We start from the raw sequence: 21,238 nt of genomic DNA on the forward strand, positions 1-21,238 counted from the left end.
TGATGTACTCAATTATGTCACCTCTTAATTTCCTTTTGCTTAAAAATTAAAATTGAACATATCTTAATCAACGCAAAGATACTTAAGTTTCATTCATTTCGCACATGACGTAAACAGTGGCTCTCTTTACTTCAACCTTTGTAAGTCCATGAATATTCCATATATATCAGAATGATGTAGAATGTTTACAAGATCAGATACAATTAAATCATAAGTCAGTGTAAACCAATTTATATTTTTTATTACAATACCCATTTATGAAATTGAACACAGAAGGAGTTAAGTGCATGTCAGCATTAAAAAAGATTAAATTTTGTTTTATTGTTTATTCAGTTTATCCACCCATACACCCTTGAATGCACTTAATTCAATTTAGCAATAATGGTTACCCCTTACCATCAAGGCAGCATCAGGTGCAAAGCAGGAATTAACTCAACACAATGCCAGTTATTTTCAGTTCATTTCACATCAGTTTATTTTTGTATAGCATACTTGATTTTGACATGTATACAGTTTTGCATATAATATTAAAAAAAAAATTATCACAATCAGTAATGTACAACACATTATGAATGGCCAATCAATCCTCAAAGATCTGCCTTTGAATGCGGACCTATCTGCATGTTCTTCTCTTACTGAAATTAACTTTCTACTCGACACGCTGGTTCCCCCCATACTGTATCTCAAAGCCATACGCAGTGGTTTTATAAGAAACAGATAATCAGTATAGTTTTAGCAATGATGGCAAGTGTAAAAAAAGTTGCCTTGCGCCAGTGTAGCCAGGATAGGTTATGGATATGTGCGACAATGTAATGGATCAAGCTGTTTCCGAAAATTAATGCATAGAGAAAGTAAATATCTTATTTCTACTTCACAAAGCATAGCAGTATAAAGCACTTTCAAAAGCTGTGACATAAATTAATAAAAGATAATTTGCAGGAATATAAACATAGAAAGGATATCCAGAAGAAGATTGACATAATAAAAAAAATGTATATGTCACAGAAAAGTGAGTACTTTCAGGAAAGACACACAAAAAAATCCATTACAGTATATGTAAGGATTTCTTGCAGATTTATAACATACCATAATGTGTCCAAAGACTGTATTGCTTTTTTAGTATGTCTTATTTTGTCAGTAAGTTTAAACAAGAAGTAGGTATGGGAACAATTTTAAGATAAGAACACGGGTTTCCTCCGGACGCTCCGGTTTCCTCCCACGGTCCAAAGACATGCAGGTTAGGTGGATTGGCGATTTTAAATTGGCCCTAGTGTGTGCTTGGTGTGTGGGTGGGTTTATGTGTGTCCTGCGGTGGGTTGGCACCCTGCCCGGGATTGGTTCCTGCCTTGTGCCCTGTGTTGGCTGGGATTGGCTCCAGCAGACCCCCGTGACCCTGTGTTCGGATTCAGCGGGTTGGAAAATGGATGGATGGATGGATGGATGGATGCTGAAAATGATACCCCTATCACATGTACATCATATTTTTGATATTATTTTTTTATGAAGTATAGTCCCATAATGTTTATGGCAATGAACTGTGAAACTAGATTTCTAATTGAGCAGCATTGGATCTTATGGATGTTAATATAAACCACAATGCATGTACACTGTGTGGGTCTTCAAGTGCTCACATTAAGTGACTGCCTATACCATCCAAAAAGATGAAAAACCAACAAACATGTTAGAGGTACATTCTTTCTAAAAAGGATTTTCAAGTAGGATCCATCTTTCTTTTCATTTACTGATCTCCCTTATTTTACTCCTGAACACTGTTAGTTTGTTCTTTTAAAACTTTGATTTAATTGTATCTACTAAAAGTGGTTTTGGAGAATTGGGTTCACATACCAACCCTTAAACCCTGCTTGGAGTTTAAACATAGCATCTCCATATTTATGTGGATTTTGTTATTGTACTTTGCTTTCCTCTAATATCACAAAGATAAGAAAGTTTGGCTGATAATATTACATTATTACTACTAAAAGTGTGTGAATATGTTCAGATATGTTCACAACTCCTGAATCCTTCTCATATGGTGTACTTTCCATATTCAGACCTCCCATTGTGTATTCAAACATAACATTTTTACTTCCTAAGTGCAATTCTTTACATTTACTGATAATAAACTTCATCTGCCACAAATGTGCTCAAGGCTGTATGCTGTACAAGTCCTTCCCAGAGGATCAGCTTCAGCAACAGATTGCTGTTACTGTCCTGCTCCACTGACAGACTGAGGACATCGTTCCTCCCCCACACTATGCGACTCTTCAGTTCCACCTGGTGGGTGGGGAGGTGGGGGTGTGGGTGAAACATTAACACTACACAAGATTATAGACTGTTACACCTGCCTCACACTCTCCACCTTGCATTTTTTAACTTGCACTGCGCTTTTATTGCTCTTTAATTAATATTGTTTTTATTAGTATGCTGCTGCTGGAGTATGTGAATTTCCCCCTAGGGATTAATAAAGTATCTATCTATCTATCTATCTATCTATCTATCTATCTATCTATCTATCTATCTATCTATCTATCTATCTATCTATCTTCTGTAATGATATAACTGATTCCAGATTATCTGTCAATCCCTCTATCTTGGTATCACTCTTAATGTCAGCCAATTCTGATGAGGTTCCTTGCACCATCAACCTCTACTTCCTGTGGCTAAGCCAATTTTGCACCCTTCTACAAACAACACCCTGAACTCCCACTTTTTTAGTTTGATGCCCAACCCCTCAAGTCCAGATAAATAATATCATAAGCTCCATATTAATGTACAATCCTACACAGAGTCAGTTTGGACTCAGCAATTCATGTAACAAACACACACACACATATATAACTTTACACATGTGAGAGGAAAAGACATGCAAACAACAGGAAAGTTTGCAATCTCCACATGGACAACAATTATGCACACATTTCAAACTTGGGATACTAAATCTGTGTGGCTGCTGTGTCAAACATGGCATCACTACACCACATTAAAATACAGTATAATTCCAAAATTCAGTTAACTGAAGGCATGAATCATTACTGAAATGTGCCAGTTTGTAAAGTAACTGCAGAATTACTTAGCATGTGGGTGGGTAATGCTATCATTAGGCATCACACCTAATGAAAGGGCTATAAAACAACATTACTTGCCAGCACTAGTCAGAGTAAGCATCCCATTCCAAGTAGACCATAAAGAGAATAAAAGTAGTACAAAAACAGAAATGAACATTTTTATGAATAGTCTATTGTAAGTGTGACAGTGATTTGCAATAGCTTTATGTTTCCTAGCAAATGTTTTAAAAGTCTTACATTGGCGCAGACGCATGAAATTAGGTTGAAATGTAATATGAACTGTGCCTGAGGCTTTGAAGCTTGTTTTACATGCTGGAGAATGACATGGCCCACGTTGCAATCAAAACCAGTCCAACAGCTTGGCAGGACAATCCCTTCTTTGGAATTATTTCTTTTTTTATTTTGAACTTTGCTTAAGCATTAAGTCTATGCTCTGTGTGCTTTAAAGAATCTCTTCTTTCATGTGTCATGCTTATCTACAATTTCTTAAATAGTAAAGTATACTTTCATTCATGGTGCTCATGGGTAGACAGATCCATCTGATTGCTCCTCACTATCTCAGTGATAAACAGATATTACAGCCTTGAAATACACTCATGTTTAAATGAGTCAGTGCTGCTGAAAGTAACGTTGTGGCTTTATTTTGCAGATATACATTTTAACAGCATTTACATTAATTATCTTTAACATGTGCACTCACATCTTCAGAAGAAATGGAGGACAGACTACTGATTTATGGTGTTACAAACTACACAAACTTATCAGAGAGACAATCAAGTAAAAAGTGAAAAGAGTAACTCAAAACAAAAATCAGCATTGAAAAACGTTCATAGAAGTTGATTTCAGTGCTTCCTGGACTAGGTAATCCATGTATGAAAACAAATGGCTGCCGTGTAGAGGTATGTATTGACTACAACCGTGGTTCCCAAACTCGATCCTGAGGACCCACTGTGGCTGCAAGTTTTTGTTCCAAACAACTTTTGTTCTTCATTGGGCTCTTAGCCTAATTAAGTGAGTCATTAGTTACCAGTTTCTGCGCTTTGGAGTCAATGTAGAAATTACAAACTAAGTTTGGTAATTTTTTTTAAAAATGTAATAAGCAGTTATATGGGGGAATATACAGTTTTTTTAAGTCATTAACAGTATTTTCAACCTAATTTTCATTCTGCTTTTCCAAGTGTTCTGGTTATTTAATTGATTATTTACTAATTAGCAAGTCTAACACTGCTTTCATCATCCCGGGTCTGTGTGGTGGTTGTTAACTATCACTATTAGGGTTAAATGAAGAGAGCAAACTACACAGGAAATGGGGAAAATAATAGGAAAACAACAAAAGAGAGTTGCACATTTATTTTTTAGAAAAAAATAGAAATATTTATAAATGTTTCTTAAATATAAAAACCATACTGGTGTGTTTTTCTGAATGCAGAACAAGAGAAGAGTAAAAAAGTCCAGATAATCGATTATTATCACCGATTGTGAATCTAGTTGAAACAAAAACCTGCAGCCACAGTGGGTCCCCAAGATCGAGTTTGGAAACCACTGGGCTACAACATTTAGCATCATCAAAAATTTAAGAACAATTTTAAAAATTACACTTGCAATAATAATAATGTATTTTATTTATATAGCACCTTTGCCATGCTCGAGGCACTTCACAGTCACAGAAAGAACAGCAGGGTAATGTAACATTGGATACAAATACAGTATGTTCTGCATAGAATGCTGGAACAAATAAATAAAAAGCAATAAATGTAATAAAGAGAAAAAAAAATAACACCAGAGTAAAAAATCAAATTCAATAATAAAAGAAAGCCTTTTTTTAAAAAATTTGCAAAAACCTCAAGTAAACTTTTTTCACGGTATCATTATGGGATGTTGTGTGTAGAATTCTGCGGAAAAAAATGAATTTGATCCATTTTGGAATAAGGCTGTAACATAACAAAATGTGGAAAAAGTGATGCGCTGAGAATACTTTCCGGATGCACTGTATTTAGAATATCATTTTTTCAGCTGTTTGCGGTGCTCCGTTTCACTTGTGTGGTCTGCATGTTCACTTCTTGTTATTCTGGCTTGTCCCTTTTCACCTTAAATCTGCTCAATTCTAAACTTCATGTGTTGTCATTTCAATTTAGTCCATTTGCAGACAATATGTTTTCCTACACAGCAGGTGATTACAAGGCTCTCATTATATTTAATGTTTAAATGTATATTTCTGCATGCCTTTATGTGTTTTGCAAGTCATTAACAGAAGAGGGGCAGACGTAAAAGTTAGAAAAAAAAAATCTGAATAACTGTATAATGAAAGTTGGTTTCTTGTTCATCTGGAAGTTACACCTGCTTGGGTGTGTTCAGTGTTAACATCTGTGATATGGAATCTTTTGGAATATATAGTGTAATGCATATAATAACAAAATACATTGCACTCTTTGCTTTATCCTATACATTGCTTGGGAATATATGGTATCCGTGAGATTCAAATTTCTGTATATTGTTGCATGAAATTTTTTAATTGTTCTATGTATACTTGGCAATGGACTTAAGCTTGAACATCCCCATATTTTCAATGTGATTACAGTACAAGGTGAGCCAAATTGAAGTACCATATTTCTCTGTGTTCTGGTGGGGGTCCTTTGATAGGCGATCCCTTGTGGTTTTCAGTCTGCAGCATGCCTTGGTCTGGTGTGCACCGTGCTTTCGCTGTCGAGGCATTCTTCAAAAACAACAAATCCATCATCACTACGCAACACGCCTTCCAAACACACTTCAACATTCCTCCTAATGGTGACGTCCCAAATCGGAAAACAATTCTTCAGTAGGTGGCTAAATTTAGACAGATGGGTACAACATTGAACAGAAAATCTCCAGGCCATCCTCAGACTGTATGAAAGCCTGAAAACATCTAATGTGTAATAGCATCAATTTTGCAGTCTCCTAGATGTTCAGCGTGCAAACATGCTTTTGCCTTAGGCATTTCCAACATATCTTTGAGGAGGATTTTTCATGAGGATCTTAATTTCCATCCATACACAGTAATGGTAGTGTAGGAACTCACTGAGAAAGACTGGGAGAGCCATAGAGAGTTGTACATGAACATTCTGCAAACCGTTCATCGAGATGCTATCATCATATGCAGCGAAGAGACAAAATTCCATTTGAATGGTTGCATAAATAAGCAAAACTTTTGCTATTGGGCAGAAACCAACCCTCATGAACTTCATCAGAGACCCCTGAACAGTGAGTATGTTACAGTTTGGTGTACCATTGCAGAATTTGGCATTGTAGGCCCTTACTTTTTTGAGGAGGAGGGAGCAACAGCCACCATCACTTCAGAACATTACATTGAAATGCTAGAGAACTTTTTGGGTCAGCAACTGGAAGAAATGAATGTGGTGGATGCCTGGTTTCAACAAGATGCAGGAACAGCTCATACGGCACAGAAATCCATACACGTTTTGTGGGAGATGATTCTGGGGAAGCTGATCTCCCTTCACAGTGATGTTGGGTGGCCTTTACATTTGCCTGATCTTGCTCAGTGCGATTTCTTCTTGTGGGGCTCTCTGAAGTCAAAGGTATACACACACCGACCTCAAAACCTTGAAGGCCTTATTCATCACAAAATTGCAGCTATTCCCCTTGAAATGGCAAAACGAGTCATGTAAGCATTCAGAAATCATCTCAAAGAGTGTGTTGCTTTTTTTTCCAAACATACAGTACCTTTGCACATTGTAGCCAGCAAGTTATATTTTGACCTCATCAGTCCACAGGACTTGTTTTCAAAATGCATCAGTCTCGTTTAGATGTTCAGTTGCAAACTTCAGACACAAAATTTTGTGGTTAGGAAGCAGGAAATAGTTTCTCTTGCCAACTCTATCATGAAGGTCAAATTTGTTCAGGTGTCGCAGCACAGTAGAACAGTGCACCCCCCACCAATCCAGAGTTTGATAATCTTCCTGAAGGTCTTTTGCAGTCAAACAGGTTTTTTTATTTGCCTATCTAGCAAGCCAATGAGCAATTCTTTCACAAAGCTTTCTTGGTCTCCTAAACCTTAACTTGACCTCCACCGATCCAGTTAACTGCCATTTCTTAATAGCATTACGAACTGAGGAAACGGCTACCTGAAAATCCTTTGCTATCTCCTTGTAGCCTTCTCCTGACATGTGAGCATCAAGTGTTTTATTTTTCAGAGTTCTAGGCAGCTGCTTGGAGGAGCCCATGGCTGCTGAGTGTTGGGACAAGGTTTGAGGAGATGGGGAATTTATACATATTTGCAATTTGCATCATCTGGGGTTTCCTAAAATGACTGTGAACAAGCCATGGCTTTAATGAGCTAATTAACATTGGGGAAAGTTTTCTGAGACCTCAAATATCTCTGGGTGCCCAAACATTTGCATGGTGCTCATTTCCCTTTTTCATTGTACAATTAAACAAAGCAAAAACAATACACTAATCTTGCATAAAATACTGAAAATAAATGTGTCATTTTTAACTTTATGCCTTTTGGTGATCAGTTCATCTTCTGCTCACTTAACTATTTACAGGAACCGACAAACCTTTGCATGTTGTCGTATGTGAACATCTGAGGTGTTCTTTTTGCTATTATTGTTATCAGTTTAAACTTTAGAAGCTCCAAGCTGAACTGCTGGAATTCACCTAAAACCCAAACGGCTCTTCAAATTAATAGGTACAAGTTGCCAATGAAATTTAGTCAATTTGTTCTTGAGTCGCACCATCAAAAAATGTATAGCATACTTACATGGATCTTTTGCAAAGATACTCAGAACATATTCTGCCTATATAAACCTCAAGTTAATTTCTTAATGCAAAGAATGTTTTCTATCGTGTATGAAAAAAAAACAAAAAAGACTGTAGAAGCGCAAATAAATACACCATAACTTTATATCAGTTAAGAGGTTAATTAGAGTCAGGTACTGCTAATCACGTGAACCTTCAAGTGAGTAACAGAGGATCAGGAAAAGCTACCACCTCTATATAAGAAGTATAACTTGTGGCAGTTCACAATTGGGACTCCTTCTTACAATTTTGTTTATATCAAGTAAATGATTTTCCATTAATCTGTTATAGAAAAAGAAGCTGCAATAGTCGACAAAAGCAAAACATATGACATAATTTACTTAGACTTTCAAAAAGCCTTTGATTCAGTTCTACACTGAAGATTAGTTCTAAAACTTGAAACTGTAGGCAATCAGAGGTAATCTACAAAACTAGTTCTCAAATTGGTTAACCGTCAGGAGACAAAGAATTCAGATAAGAAAAGAATGCTCCATGTGAAATGAGGTCTTCAGTGGGGTCCCTTAAAGGTCTGTACTTGGACTGTTACTTTTTCTAATTTATATTAATGATAATTATAATAATGAAATACTAAAAATGGAGCAATGGCAGACACTGAAGTGGCAGCAAAAATAATTCAGAAAGACTTGAACGAGCTTCAGAACTGGACAAACACTTTGAAAATGCAGTTTATTATAGATGTAGAAAAAGCAAAAGGAACATCAATTATACACAGAAGATGGGAGACACTGCCCTGTAGGAAGCAACCTTTGAAAAGGATTTAGAGGTTTATGTTGACACAACATTTTCATTACCTAAGTAATCTGCGGAAGCGATTAAAAAAGGCAAATAAAATGTTGTTATATTGTTAAAACTATTCAATATAAATCAACTGACACCATTCAGTCAATCTACAGTGATCCACATGAGAAAATATTCTTTATAAAAATGATCAAATCACAAATTAATTTATGAGAATTTGCAAAACCCAGTTAACAAAAAAATGACAGTAATTGTTTGTCCACAGTGGGATAACAGAATTTTGGAAAATTGGTAAATATGAAGCATCTTTCCCTTACAATTTCAGTTTGTGTAATTTTATGTTTAGCTCCTTTTGAAATAATAATAATAATAATAATAATAATGGCTTGGGCCCAGTAGTACTAATGGAACTGATATTGTGTGGAATACAATAAGCAATTCCATATAAGAAGACCTCATGTATAATAATGTACCACATCAGAAAGTGTGGCTGGAGCAATAGCATGGACTAAACATCTAAGTAGATCTTTAATAGTAAATAACCAATGAAAATAAAAAATTGAGACAAAAGAAATAAAAAAGAGAAAAATGAATGAGGCAGTAATGTACTTCCACAGAGTGTATTAATGGTAAAGACCCTGTCTGTAGAATTTTGAACATATTTTGAACAAGCAGGATGAGATAAAAGCCTATAGGAGTGTTTAAGCTGCCGAGTCAGTAAGCAATCATCTCAGTTGAGACACAGTCCTGGACTGAAAGAAATCACATCTAGTAATATTCATGAGACACATTAAACATGAAATGAAAGGTTTGAGCTGAAGCTGACATTCAGATTCATCACTTAAGATGACTGATATATATTTAAAGAGTTGATTGCTGTGAGATTTAAGAATTGTTTAAATATAGTACCTATAAACAGAACTCATTCCATTTGAGTTTCACATTGTTGTCGGCTCAGTCAAGCCTTAGGGCTCGTTTGTACTTCACGGTCAGAATGTGTATGTGCACGCATCATGGCTGCCAAGATTTATATTTGATATCACTTTCATGATGAAATGCATTAAAGTATGTATGTTACATTTTGCAGATAAAATGTTAATTTTGTTTAAACAATGAATACAGTTAATAATTACACACATGGGGGTGACATGGCTGTGGAGCGGTAGCGCCGCTGTCTCGTGTGGAGTCACATCGCTGGTATTCCCTGCCTGGAGTTTACATGTATTCCTGCTGCGTTTCTAAAGTGTGCTCTGGTTTCCTTCCAAAGATATGCAGATTTGGGGATTTGGTGCAGCTAAATTGACACCAGTGTATGTGTGTGCTTGTATGCACCTTGTGATGAGCTGAGGCCTCGTCCAGGGATTGTTTCTGCCTCGTGCCCAATGGATGGTGGAATGGACACATCCCTGAAATTAATGGATTTAATCATTAAACATCCTTTTCAGAGATACTGTGGTAAGGTGTCATTGGAATTTAATGGATGTTCCAGGTAATTCACAACACAGCGAAGCTGAACATGTTCTCACCGTGATGATATCTCGCACTGCCACCTGGTGGATTCTTCCAGATTTCCATAAAGTACGCACGCAAGTATAAACAATACAATGCGTGGCAGGAGCATCTGCTGGAGCATGCATCACGTCTCGTGAAGTATAAACCACTTTGATATGGATGCTATATAGTGCCCGACCCGACACAGATTCATGCTGAGGCACATGTAAAACACTAAGAACTTATAGTCTAGCTTCTTCCTCCATCTCCCGACTCTGGCCCTTGAGTAGTGGCTGCAGGCTCTTTTTGTAGCCCTCCCAGAAGTGCTCCAGGTGGTAATTGGCCTAATAAGGCTGTACTTCTGGGTGTGGCTGCATTCCAGCCCACAGAGGCTCATTAAGCCGTGCAGCTCCTCCGGGTGGTCGCCACGGAGCCCAACAGGTCTGAGTCCTGAAGTCCCACACCTGTGGCCTCGATGTAAACCAGGAGGGCTGCCACCACGCGTTCCGGGGGACGTGGAGTGCATCCCTTGGCTGATCTCCCGGATCCAGTGTTGAAGGGGTGTCCTGGCCGGGCATGGGACCCAGCCACCCGTCACACTTCGCCTTAATATGGGTGAAATAATCAACTAGCAAAATTAGTAGAAAATGAAAAGTAGGTTCATTGTGTGGGGATAGATGTTAATATCACAATCATAGAAATGGAGTATAAGGCTGTTAAAAGATCGTAGGGATTAAGGTAAATAATAAGTAAAAAGGGGCCAGGCACTAAACTGTGAGGAACATCTAAAGCATCAAATATATATGTGTTTCTGTTTGCTAAATAACACATATTGCTGGGTGCTACACAGACAGTGTTGATACTATGTCAGAGGTACATCATTAAGACTGAAATATTATTCAGGAAAATAACTGAAACCAAAACAGTACACTGTAATAAAAGTAGGTGTAAGATCAAACAGTGTAATAACTGAACAATTATTATTGTAAGCAGTTGCAAGGCTATGTTTAGTCTGTTATGCATAGTTTTAAAAACCAGAAAGGCATGACAGATTAATTGTCAGGTAAATGTACACTGCAGCACTTTATTTAGAAAAGAAAGAATGACGAAAGGCCTATTAATAAAATAATCCACAGCAGGACTATTATTTAATTGGTGTAACAACAGTTATTTTACCGACTGCACGATGATGTCCATTCTGGAATAACACAAGACCAGTGCCACACCTAGCCAAACTGGGGCCCTAAACAGAATAAACAAAACCCATACCCACAACACCCCCATACTTCCTGAGATTTATATGGCAGTAATAAATATTCCTCAATCATATGTCAACTGAGTACTCGAATATCAGATAATATCTGCTACACACTTGTTATTAAAAGTATTACACATAATGCTTCAGTTATTCCAGTAAATCAGTAGCTTTAGCATAGTGGCAACTGATTTCTAGAAAAATGTAGCATGAACTACATTTTCATGTATTTGCCTTTTTATCTTTTCTGTTCTCCTCAATGGTGTTAACTTGAAGCCAGCTCTCTGCAAGTTAATGGAAAATTATCATGGTCAACAACATTAACTTTATGATTTAAGAAATGACAATAACCCCAATGGAATCAAGCTGAGGAGCCTTTCCTGCATGGACCTCACGATTCAGAAACAGTTTTACTCCGAGCTCTAAACGCACTCAATCAGTCCATCAAGTGCTCCCAGGAGAACTGTTTGTACTTATAAGTACAATTACCTCACTGTAAACTTGCATTACAATTATAATACTGCATAACCTGAGCCACTTATGCTTTCATATTGTATACTTTTCATTGTTTTTCATCCTATTATTATTATTATTGTTGTTGTTGTTGTTGTTGTTATTTCACCATTTTATAGGAAAGTATGTTTATGTAGGATTTGCATATTGAATCTCATTGGACCATACAATAACAATAAAAGAATTCAATTCAATAAAAGAGAGAACAACAACAGCATTTATTTATATAGCACATTTTCATACAAAAAGTAGCTCAAAGTGCTTTACATAATGAAGAAAAGAAAAATAAAAGACAAAATAAGAAATTAAAATAAGACGACATTAGTTAACTTAGAAAAGGAGTAAGGTCCGATGGCCAGGGTGGACAGAAAAAACAAAAAAAATCTCCAGACGGCTGGAAAAAAAAATTAAATCTGCAGGGGTTCCAGACCACGAGACCGCCCAGTCCCCACTGGGCATTCTACCTAACATAAATGAAACAGTCCTCTTTGTAATTAGGGTTCTCACGGAGTTACTTGATGTTGATGGTCATACAGACTTCTGGCTTTTAATCCATCCATCATTGTTGGAACATCACTGTGCTTTGAGTAGATGGTGGTGGCGCAAGCCACCACCAAAAGGACACCGGAAAAGGAAACAGAAGAGAGAGTAAAGGTTAGTACAGATTTTAGAGCCACCATGAATAGTTATTTTAATGAGTTGGAGATATAGAGTATCAGGATTTTGATTACAGTGAAATTATGAGAAAGCCATGTTAAAGTAATGTGTTTTCAGCAGTGTTTTAAAGTGCTCCACTGTATCAGCCCGGCGAATTCCTATTGGCAGGCTATTCCAGATTTTAGGTGCATAGCAGCAGAAGGCCGCCTCACCACTTCTTTTAAGTTTTGTTCTTGGAATTCTAAGGAGACACTCATTTGAGGATCTGAGGTTACGATTTGGAATATAAGGTGTCAGACATTCCAATATATAAGATGGGGCGAGATTATTTAAGGCTTTATAAACCATAAGCAGAATTTTAAAGTCAATCCTAAATGACACAGGTAATCAGTGTAGTGACATCAAAACTGGAGAAATGTGCTCGGATTTTCTTTTCCTAGTTAGGATTCTAGCAGCTGCATTCTGCACTCGTTGCAAACGATGTATGTCTTTTTTGGGTAGTCCTGAGAGGAGTGCGTTACAGTAATCTAGTCGACTGAAAACAAAAGTGTGAACTAATTTCTTAGCAGAAGTAGAGCATGTATTTACAGATGATGACGACTGGCTTCAGTTGATTTAGATTTCCAGGCATCTTCTTTGAGCACTTGATATAATTTTTCAGATGAAATGCAGTAAAGTATATATATTATCTTATACAGATACATTTTAACTTCATTTAAATAATGTATACCATTAATAATTAAATGTGTGGACACAGTGGACAGTGGTAGCGCTGAACTGGTGCCCCGTTCAGAGATTGTTCCTGCCTCACGCTGTATGCTTGCTGGGACTGGCGCAACCCTGGATGGATAGATGGATGGAATAATTAAACATGTAATATGAAGATATTTCAATGTTCCTTAAAAGTTTTGAAGAATCGGCGTTATAAGCTTAAAGATGTCTTTGATATTTATTAAAGAGCTGATTGTGTGGTGATTGGTTGTTTAGAGAAAGAAAAGGAAGGACAGGAATTGGGGGTTAGTATGTTTGAAAGAGACAGTACTGCAGCAATAATTTTTTTTATCTAGGGTCGTGCATGGAGCAACAAGCATCTTGTGGGAGGCAGGAACAATCTCTGGAAGGGGTGCCAGCTTGACGCTACCATTGCATCACTGTGCCTCAGTGTTTTATACATGAAAATCATAAAAATATCAAGTATACATTTTAGTATTTAAATTGTTCAGAGAGCTGTAATATCATGAACATAATGTATTCTGTGACCTGTCAGCATAAGAGAAAGCCCGTTTAAGAAGCATGTAGTGATTCACACACATAGAGCACATTGAAAAACACATAGAATATGAAGCATTTAACGTGAAGTTGAAGTTTAGATGAAGTTTATTACATTCTACTTTAATGACAAAATAAACTACATGATTAAAGTGGAAATGTCAACCTTCTTTTCCACTGTGTCCCAGTTTTTTATTTTCTCTGTACCCTAAAACAATTCCACTCAGATGGAAGGCTACAACTCGTCTTTTCACACCGACTTTGATATCTGACCACTTCTTTTTATTTTTGGTACTGTGCGACTTTCTAAACTTGAACTTCTGAGTTTCTCCATCACTCACTGTCACTCGATCAATTTCCTTTTGTTGTTTATACAACTGCTTAAACCAACAAATAGTATGTTTATCCTTGCTTTGCTTGGTATTCACTGAAATTCTTCTTTTTCCCCCCGTGCTTTTGCCATTGTCTTTTCACAGAACGCAAAACATAAAGGGCTATTTATATTGGTTTGCATATTCAAAGGGGCGTAGTTCTGGGAGGAGTCAGGGTGGGCGGCAGGCACGTGTGCGTGTGTTAAATTTCACGCTGACCGGGATTTATGTAGCAGAAGAACATAGAAGTTGGCATACGCACAGATTTATGAATCTGGATTTTTTTGTGTGTACACACATTTCTGTTTTTGTCTGTATGCCATGTTTTAGTGTGAATTCTACACACAGCATAATGCAAGATGCCGCATGTCACAAGAGACCAGCAATGAGTACAAGTCACAAAAATATTGCAACAAATTAAATTCATTAATAAACTATTTCAGAGGGTCAGAATAATCCCATATGGAGATGTGTTCTGGGAAGTACATTATTGGGAATGAGAGTTCAAAATAAAAACTTCAGACAAAATGTGTCAAACTGATGCATATCATACTAATGTCATAGAAGGCATAAAAGACAAATTCTGTGCTGAAACAATTCATTAAAGGAGAATATGTTTGCTGTCATTGCAGACGGAAAAATGAGCCTCCCTTGGACAAAGGTTATATACCTTGGCTGGGACATGCCATACATTTGGGAAAAGATGCAGCTAACTTTCTGGCTCAAATGAAGAAGAAACATGGTGACATTTTTACAGTAAGAAACACTGAATTTTATTTTAATTAATCCTGCTTTTATTTCCCTGTTTTACCTTTCTTTCAATCTAGCTATTTTAAACAGGATTACTTTGCTACGTTTACTCACACTTAATAAAAACCAAACGTTTGTAGGTCTTTCTTGCTAATATTTTGCCTTAATTTATTTTACTTTATGGCCACTAGAGGTTGCTTCAGCTCCCCAAACACCTGACACTTAGGTTTGGACATAAGCCTCAAACAGACAAAGACTTTTATTGTGGGAAGCTCTTCCTTGTAAAGCAGTTCCCACTCCACTATCATAAATACAAAACACTGGCAGCATATAGCAATTCTTTTGGTTTTCTCTCTTTCTCTGCATCATTTGCTCCTCCCAGCGATCTTCATCCTCCTTCTCCTCTTTCTAGCTTCCAGAGCAGTGGCAGGCAGCTCCTTTTAAAAAATTGGGAGTACTTCAAGTGTCCCACAGGTTTGGCCCTGGAGCACTTCTGAGTGGTGTGGGAGCCCAACAAAGTAGGGCTACCCAGTACCTGCAGCATACCCTGGTGGCACCCACGGAACCCAACAGTGCTGTGCCAAAGACCTCTAACTCCCATGATGCCCTGTGGGAATCCTGGATGCTGCTGAAACCCAGGGAGGCTGCCATCTATTGATCGGGGGAGATAATTCCCTAAGCAGACTGCTGTCTCCCCCTGTCTTTCCACATCGAGGGCATTATGGCTGGGTAAGACTCCCAGCCATCCTTCTCAGCTTTCACTTTTTTAATGAAACTTCATTTTCTGACATTATTATGCTTAAAGCTGCTTAAATAAATACTAACAGAAAATTTCCCATTTTTATCACAGTAATCCAGAAAAATTAACACTTAAAAAATTAAATACTCTGCATTGTTTTTTAAAAATGGTTTTACTAAGCACATTGAAAAGTTCCTTATAAAGCAGATAAAGAAAAGATAAATTTAGAGCAAAAAAAAAAACAGGTACAAGCAGAGGAAGAGAACAAAGGTATCTCAATCTGTTTCTGTGTGTCACAGGCTGAACATTTCACCAAATAACATGTGCTTCCTTTGTCCATGTGATTTACTAAGAATGAGAGCATTTCTTTGGATGCCTTAAACAGCTTCGTCAGTACATCAATACAGCAGTTCAAGACATGTGAAAATGTGGCCTGGAACCTTTTTGATGTCTTCTTTATTTTTTTGACTTTAAAGTTTCATTACAATGCATACTTGAAAGATAAAGTTAAAGATCAAACATTTCTTACTCTATCTATCTAGAGAACAAAGAAAGAAAAGAGAAATATGAGTTAATTTGTCAGAAATACTGAAAGCTCAAAAAAGCTACCAAAGGTTTGCATATTCATTTAATTATGGACAGCATTAGTAAATGTCTTTCATATTCTAGAAGCATTGAACTCTTACTCAAAAATTTCTTTTGAGTTTTTCTCATTTATAAGTGAACTAGGACAGCACTTTCCCATTTTGCTCAAGTAGGTGCATTAGAAATTTATTGTATGTAATCCTTATAGACTTTACTCTAAACTTTGAAGGGGTTAGAGATTTAAAGAAGTCCGTTTGTGTGTTGTTAAAGGTACATGTTGCAGGACGCAATGTCACCGTGCTGCTGGATCCACATTCCTATGATGCAGTTGTTATGGAGTCCTCCTCAAAGCTTGATTTCAACAAATACGCTCATCTGCTTATGAAAAGGATATTTGACCTTCAACTACCAGACCACGATTCAGTGGAGGAAAAAGCTACCATGAAAATGTAAGTGTGAGCAATTCTCTACAACTGTTAGCTTTTTATGGTATTGTTGGATTTATGAACTTAAACAAGTGGTTAGAGTAAATGAAACACATAATAGTAGCAGTATGCTCTTGTCAAATGAAAAAATACAGTTTTAGCTTTCAATTAAACTCAAACTCAAAGAAGTAAAATCAAAATTTCATTAAAAACTTTCCTCAAAACTGTAAATGTAATTGTGGGAACAGTTTAAATTTGTCAGTTTGCAGAAACATTCAAAGTGTAAATGAAAATAGTAGAATTAAATTTTAAAACTTTAGCTAGACCCGATTTAAACCAAATGGAAATGTGAAGAAAAAACTGTGATCACAGTCAGTCCCTATGTCCGTTATAAAAAGAATAAAGGGCCTACAATCCATTTTGATCAAAACATTTGTTCAGTTAACAGAAGAAGCCAATGAAATTTAAATTTAAATCCCATCACCTAGGTGGAAGAGTCCCCTGTAGCATGTTACACTCTCTTAAAGAATAATCAGCCATGTCATATGTCATAAGTAAAGGAAATATTGTATTGTTCCCCCAAAAGGGTTTTCATTTTGTCGCATTATAAACTCAGAATTAAAATGGGTTTATATAGGTTTTCTGTTGTGTATCATAAATGGATTTATTTCAGATTTTAATAAAAATTCTGCATGGGTTTCCTCCGGGTACTCCGGTTTCCTCCCACAGTCCAAAGACATACAGGTTAGGTGCATTGGCGATTCTGGCGAACATGCAAACTCCATGCAGGGAGGACCCAGGAAGCAAACCCAGGTCTCCTTATGTAGAAGGAAATTTTTTTATATTAACATAGAGAATAGTAAATTAACATAAAGAGCCATAAAAAGTAATTAAAAGCTTCTAAAACATTAGATTAAGCATAAATTAAGATAGGTCAAGCAAATAGTTCACTAAAAATCAGTTATATTGCGTTATTTTTTAAACTTACAGCAAAATCTCTAGTGTGAGAAAGAACAGAGATTAACGTACAGAAACCAACTTAGAACAGGATAAGAGTTTGAGAACACCTGTGTCCAAGGCTAGGAAGCTAAGCAAACAATACCTCAGAGAGAAGATGGCTCTGGGAGGCACGTAAAGAAACCAGCTGGATTGGGGAATCAGCAGAAAGAAAACAAAAGGCTTTTGCTGTAAGCAAGGTCACACTGACGTAATGCCATAAAGGGAAAGTCTTAGTAAATTCAGGCATTAGCAAAAATATTAGAAGAATATATTAGAAATTAACTTTAGTGTAGAAATTAAGACAAATCAAGCATGCCAAGCAATGATTAAATTTCAAATTTTGGTGTCTTATACAGTATATTGACAATTCACTGTGTGAAGAAATCTTTTAAGACATGTTGTGCTATTTTATGAGTACACAGTTTTTAACCACAGTATGCCTTAAGGCCAAAGTTCTTAATGAACACCATGCATTAACTAACACATGTTTATCCTTGTAGAGCACCCTGACATGGCTTTACTAATTAAATGTGCTTTCCCAGCAGCACTAGGCTCATTATTATTTTTGTTGTCAATTCTTAAATAAACTTCTCACCACTTTTGTCAGGAAATGTAGGGTCTGTAAGGGATCCTATATAAACATGAGATGAATGTTTAAAATATAGAATGCTTGGGAGTAATGAGGTGGCCAACTAAAGAAATGACACCTAATAAACAGCAAATATTTGCTAAACTTAAAATAAATTCAGCCTAAAAGTAAACATTTTCATTTCTCCATCCAGGCATTTACAGGGTGAACATTTGGAGTTGCTAAATATAAGGATGCAGTCTAATCTTTGCTCTCATCTGCTTTCTGTTTTGAATGGGCACAATCATATGTGGAAAGAAGACGGACTTCTTCATTTCTGTTACAGCACAATGTTTTGGTAAGAAAATATTCTTAACACTATACAGTAAATATATATATATATATATATATATATATATACAGGTATACTGTATATTGTGACAGTAGGAGATGTTATTGCTCCCTTAAACCCTCAGGTACCACGCCAAACACCAGGTAAAAGTCCAATAATTATTATTTATTATAATAATAATGTGCACCAAGCACCACTAATCCACACTACTACCATACAATAATTCAATAAACAATCAATACTCCACTCCTCCCAGCAGCTCTGTCGCACTTCCTCCCAACTCCAGCTCAGCGTCTGGGATTTCCCATGGTCCTTTTATATCTCCTGACCCGGAAGTGAATCCACTATACAGTCCATGAGATTCCCTATCACTTCCGGGTCAGCTACAAAGTCTTTTTCTTCACCCCGGAAGCATGTCATTCCTACTGTTCACGTGACCAGGACGTACTTCCGGGTTATAGGGCATGTAGCAGTCCCCAAGCCTCCCTATAGCGGCTCCTGATGGCCCCTTTGGTATCCAGCAGGGCTTTTTATAAAAACTACAAGGTCCATGAGGCTCTGCTGGAATTTGGAGAACCTCTATGCCACTGGGAGGGCTCCATCTGGCGGCTTGGAGGTGTGGTCCGGAATATATGGCCGGCCTTCCTTCACAATATATATATATATATATATATATATATATATATATATATATATATATATATATATATATATATATATATATGTAGTGTAAGCTTGACGGTATATGGCGCCTGACACGACACAGATTGACCCGGAGGCACATGTACAATAAAATAAACTATTTTCTTCTAATACACAGTCCCAGCACTAATCACACCAGTGCAACAAGCACTTTCCTCTCCTTGGCTCCACCACTCCTCCCAAGCAACCTTGTCCTCCTCCACCTGACTCTGGCCACTGAGTGGTGGTTTCTGGCTTCTTTTATAGTTCACCCGGAAGTACTCCAGGTGTTTGATCACCGAGTTCCGGCTGCACTGCCCACACAGGCTCAGGAGTCCCAAACACAGCACCCCTTGTGGTGCCTGCAGGACGCAACAGGGCTGCACCTAACTCCAATTCCCAGGGAGCCCTGTGGGAAACTGAGGCACTGCTCCACCCCAGTGGGGTGGCCATCTAGCATCCAGGGGGAGGTATTGCACTGTCCAGGGCTGCTCCCCCTGAATATAGTGTGCAGGGGCATCCCGGCTGGGCATGGACGCCAGCCACCTGCCACAACATGAAACCACTTTTACTGTATGTTCTGATTTAACATTTTCATCACTGGCCTAGGATGCCCTCTTCACACTGGTCACATGGGGCCAGGTCTACAGAATAGGGTGGGTGTGACATCTCTTTGAAACCACATTTCAAAGGGTAGCCATTCCAACCTATGCAGTGTCAAAATTCTCCTTGGGACATTGCTGTAGATGCAGTAATGCACTTTCTGCGTACCGAATATAAACAGACATTGGTCATGTTTAATTGTTCCTTATAGATAGATTTAACTGATTCTTTCCATGCCTGCTATCTCATGTACCATCAGTGTTCAATTTTTCATTATAGGATTTTCTTCTGCAGTGACAGCATTTTCTTTTTAATTGAAGATGAAGACTAGCCATACCTTGATACATTTTGAGATACAGTAACAGAATACTGCAACTGTTAAATGTGGCATATGAAGGGTGCTTGCTCTGGTATATGCGGACATATAAAAGGAAATCTTTGAAAATTAAGTGATAGCAAAATACTCAGTTTTTGTGAAGTTGACCCAGTTTTATAACAATAAAAATACAGTAAACTCTAAACCGTAAGGCTAGAATTTTTTAATTTGCATAGCTAGTATTAATACATAAGAATTAATCTGACCACCTACAAAATCATTTCCATAGAACACAGGTGTCGAACTCCAGTCCTGGAGGGCCGCTGTGGCTGCAGGATTTCATTCTAACCATCTTCCTCATTAGTGACCAGTTTTGGCTGCTGATTAACTTGTTTTGCCTTAGTTTTAATTAACTTGACTCAGGCCCCTTAGTTGTCTCTTTTTTCCTTAATTAGCAGCCAAACAATAATGAGACACAAAACAAACCACCACATGACCAGCTAACTTGTGCCTATCACACAATATCTAAAAATAAAGAAAGGTGAAGGTCTCGGTAAGGTTGATCTCTCTGGTCACAAAAACATTTGAACGGTGTTCTTAGAAAAAACAGAAAAATCAACAGTTTTGGAAATGTCTGCTGTAGCAAAATGAGAGCTGCAACAAGCCATGGAATTAAATAACTGGGTTTAATTAACAGCAAGAATCAGCTTCTCATTAATAGATTGGTTGGAGTTTAGCTGGTCATCTGGTGGCTCGTTTCACATCTCATTTATGTTTGGCTGTCATTTAATGAAGAAAGAAATCAATTCAGAAGACTGAATCCTCCAAAACAGGGCTATTAAAATTAAGGAGTGAATTAGCAGTGAAAACTGCTCGCTGATTAGGAAAAGGGTTGGAATGAAAACCTGCAGCCACTGCGGTCATCCAGGCCTGGAGTTCGAATATCGCTTTCAGTTTTTCCAGTTATTTTGTGCCATGTATTATGAAGGTATGGTTAATGACAGACAGATATCAGAGAGTTGAATGCTCAGTGTCACCCACTATAC

The 21,238-nt window shown here is 37.3% G+C and overlaps 1 protein-coding gene across 1 annotated transcript in view; it reads left to right on the top strand.

Annotated features, from left to right (window-relative positions):
• Positions 1 to 21,238, top strand: part of ptgis (prostaglandin I2 (prostacyclin) synthase) — a 69,562-nt gene that overhangs the window by 1,298 nt on the left and 47,026 nt on the right. The window contains exons 2-4 of the mRNA XM_039735343.1: positions 14,807 to 14,930; positions 16,519 to 16,697; positions 18,455 to 18,598. Of these exons, the coding sequence (XP_039591277.1) occupies positions 14,807 to 14,930; positions 16,519 to 16,697; positions 18,455 to 18,598 (447 nt within the window). The remainder of the gene's footprint in view (positions 1 to 14,806; positions 14,931 to 16,518; positions 16,698 to 18,454; positions 18,599 to 21,238) is intronic.

The sequence above is a fragment of the Polypterus senegalus genome, chromosome 14, assembly GCF_016835505.1.
Source record: "Polypterus senegalus isolate Bchr_013 chromosome 14, ASM1683550v1, whole genome shotgun sequence".
Taxonomy (NCBI): domain Eukaryota; kingdom Metazoa; phylum Chordata; class Cladistia; order Polypteriformes; family Polypteridae; genus Polypterus; species Polypterus senegalus.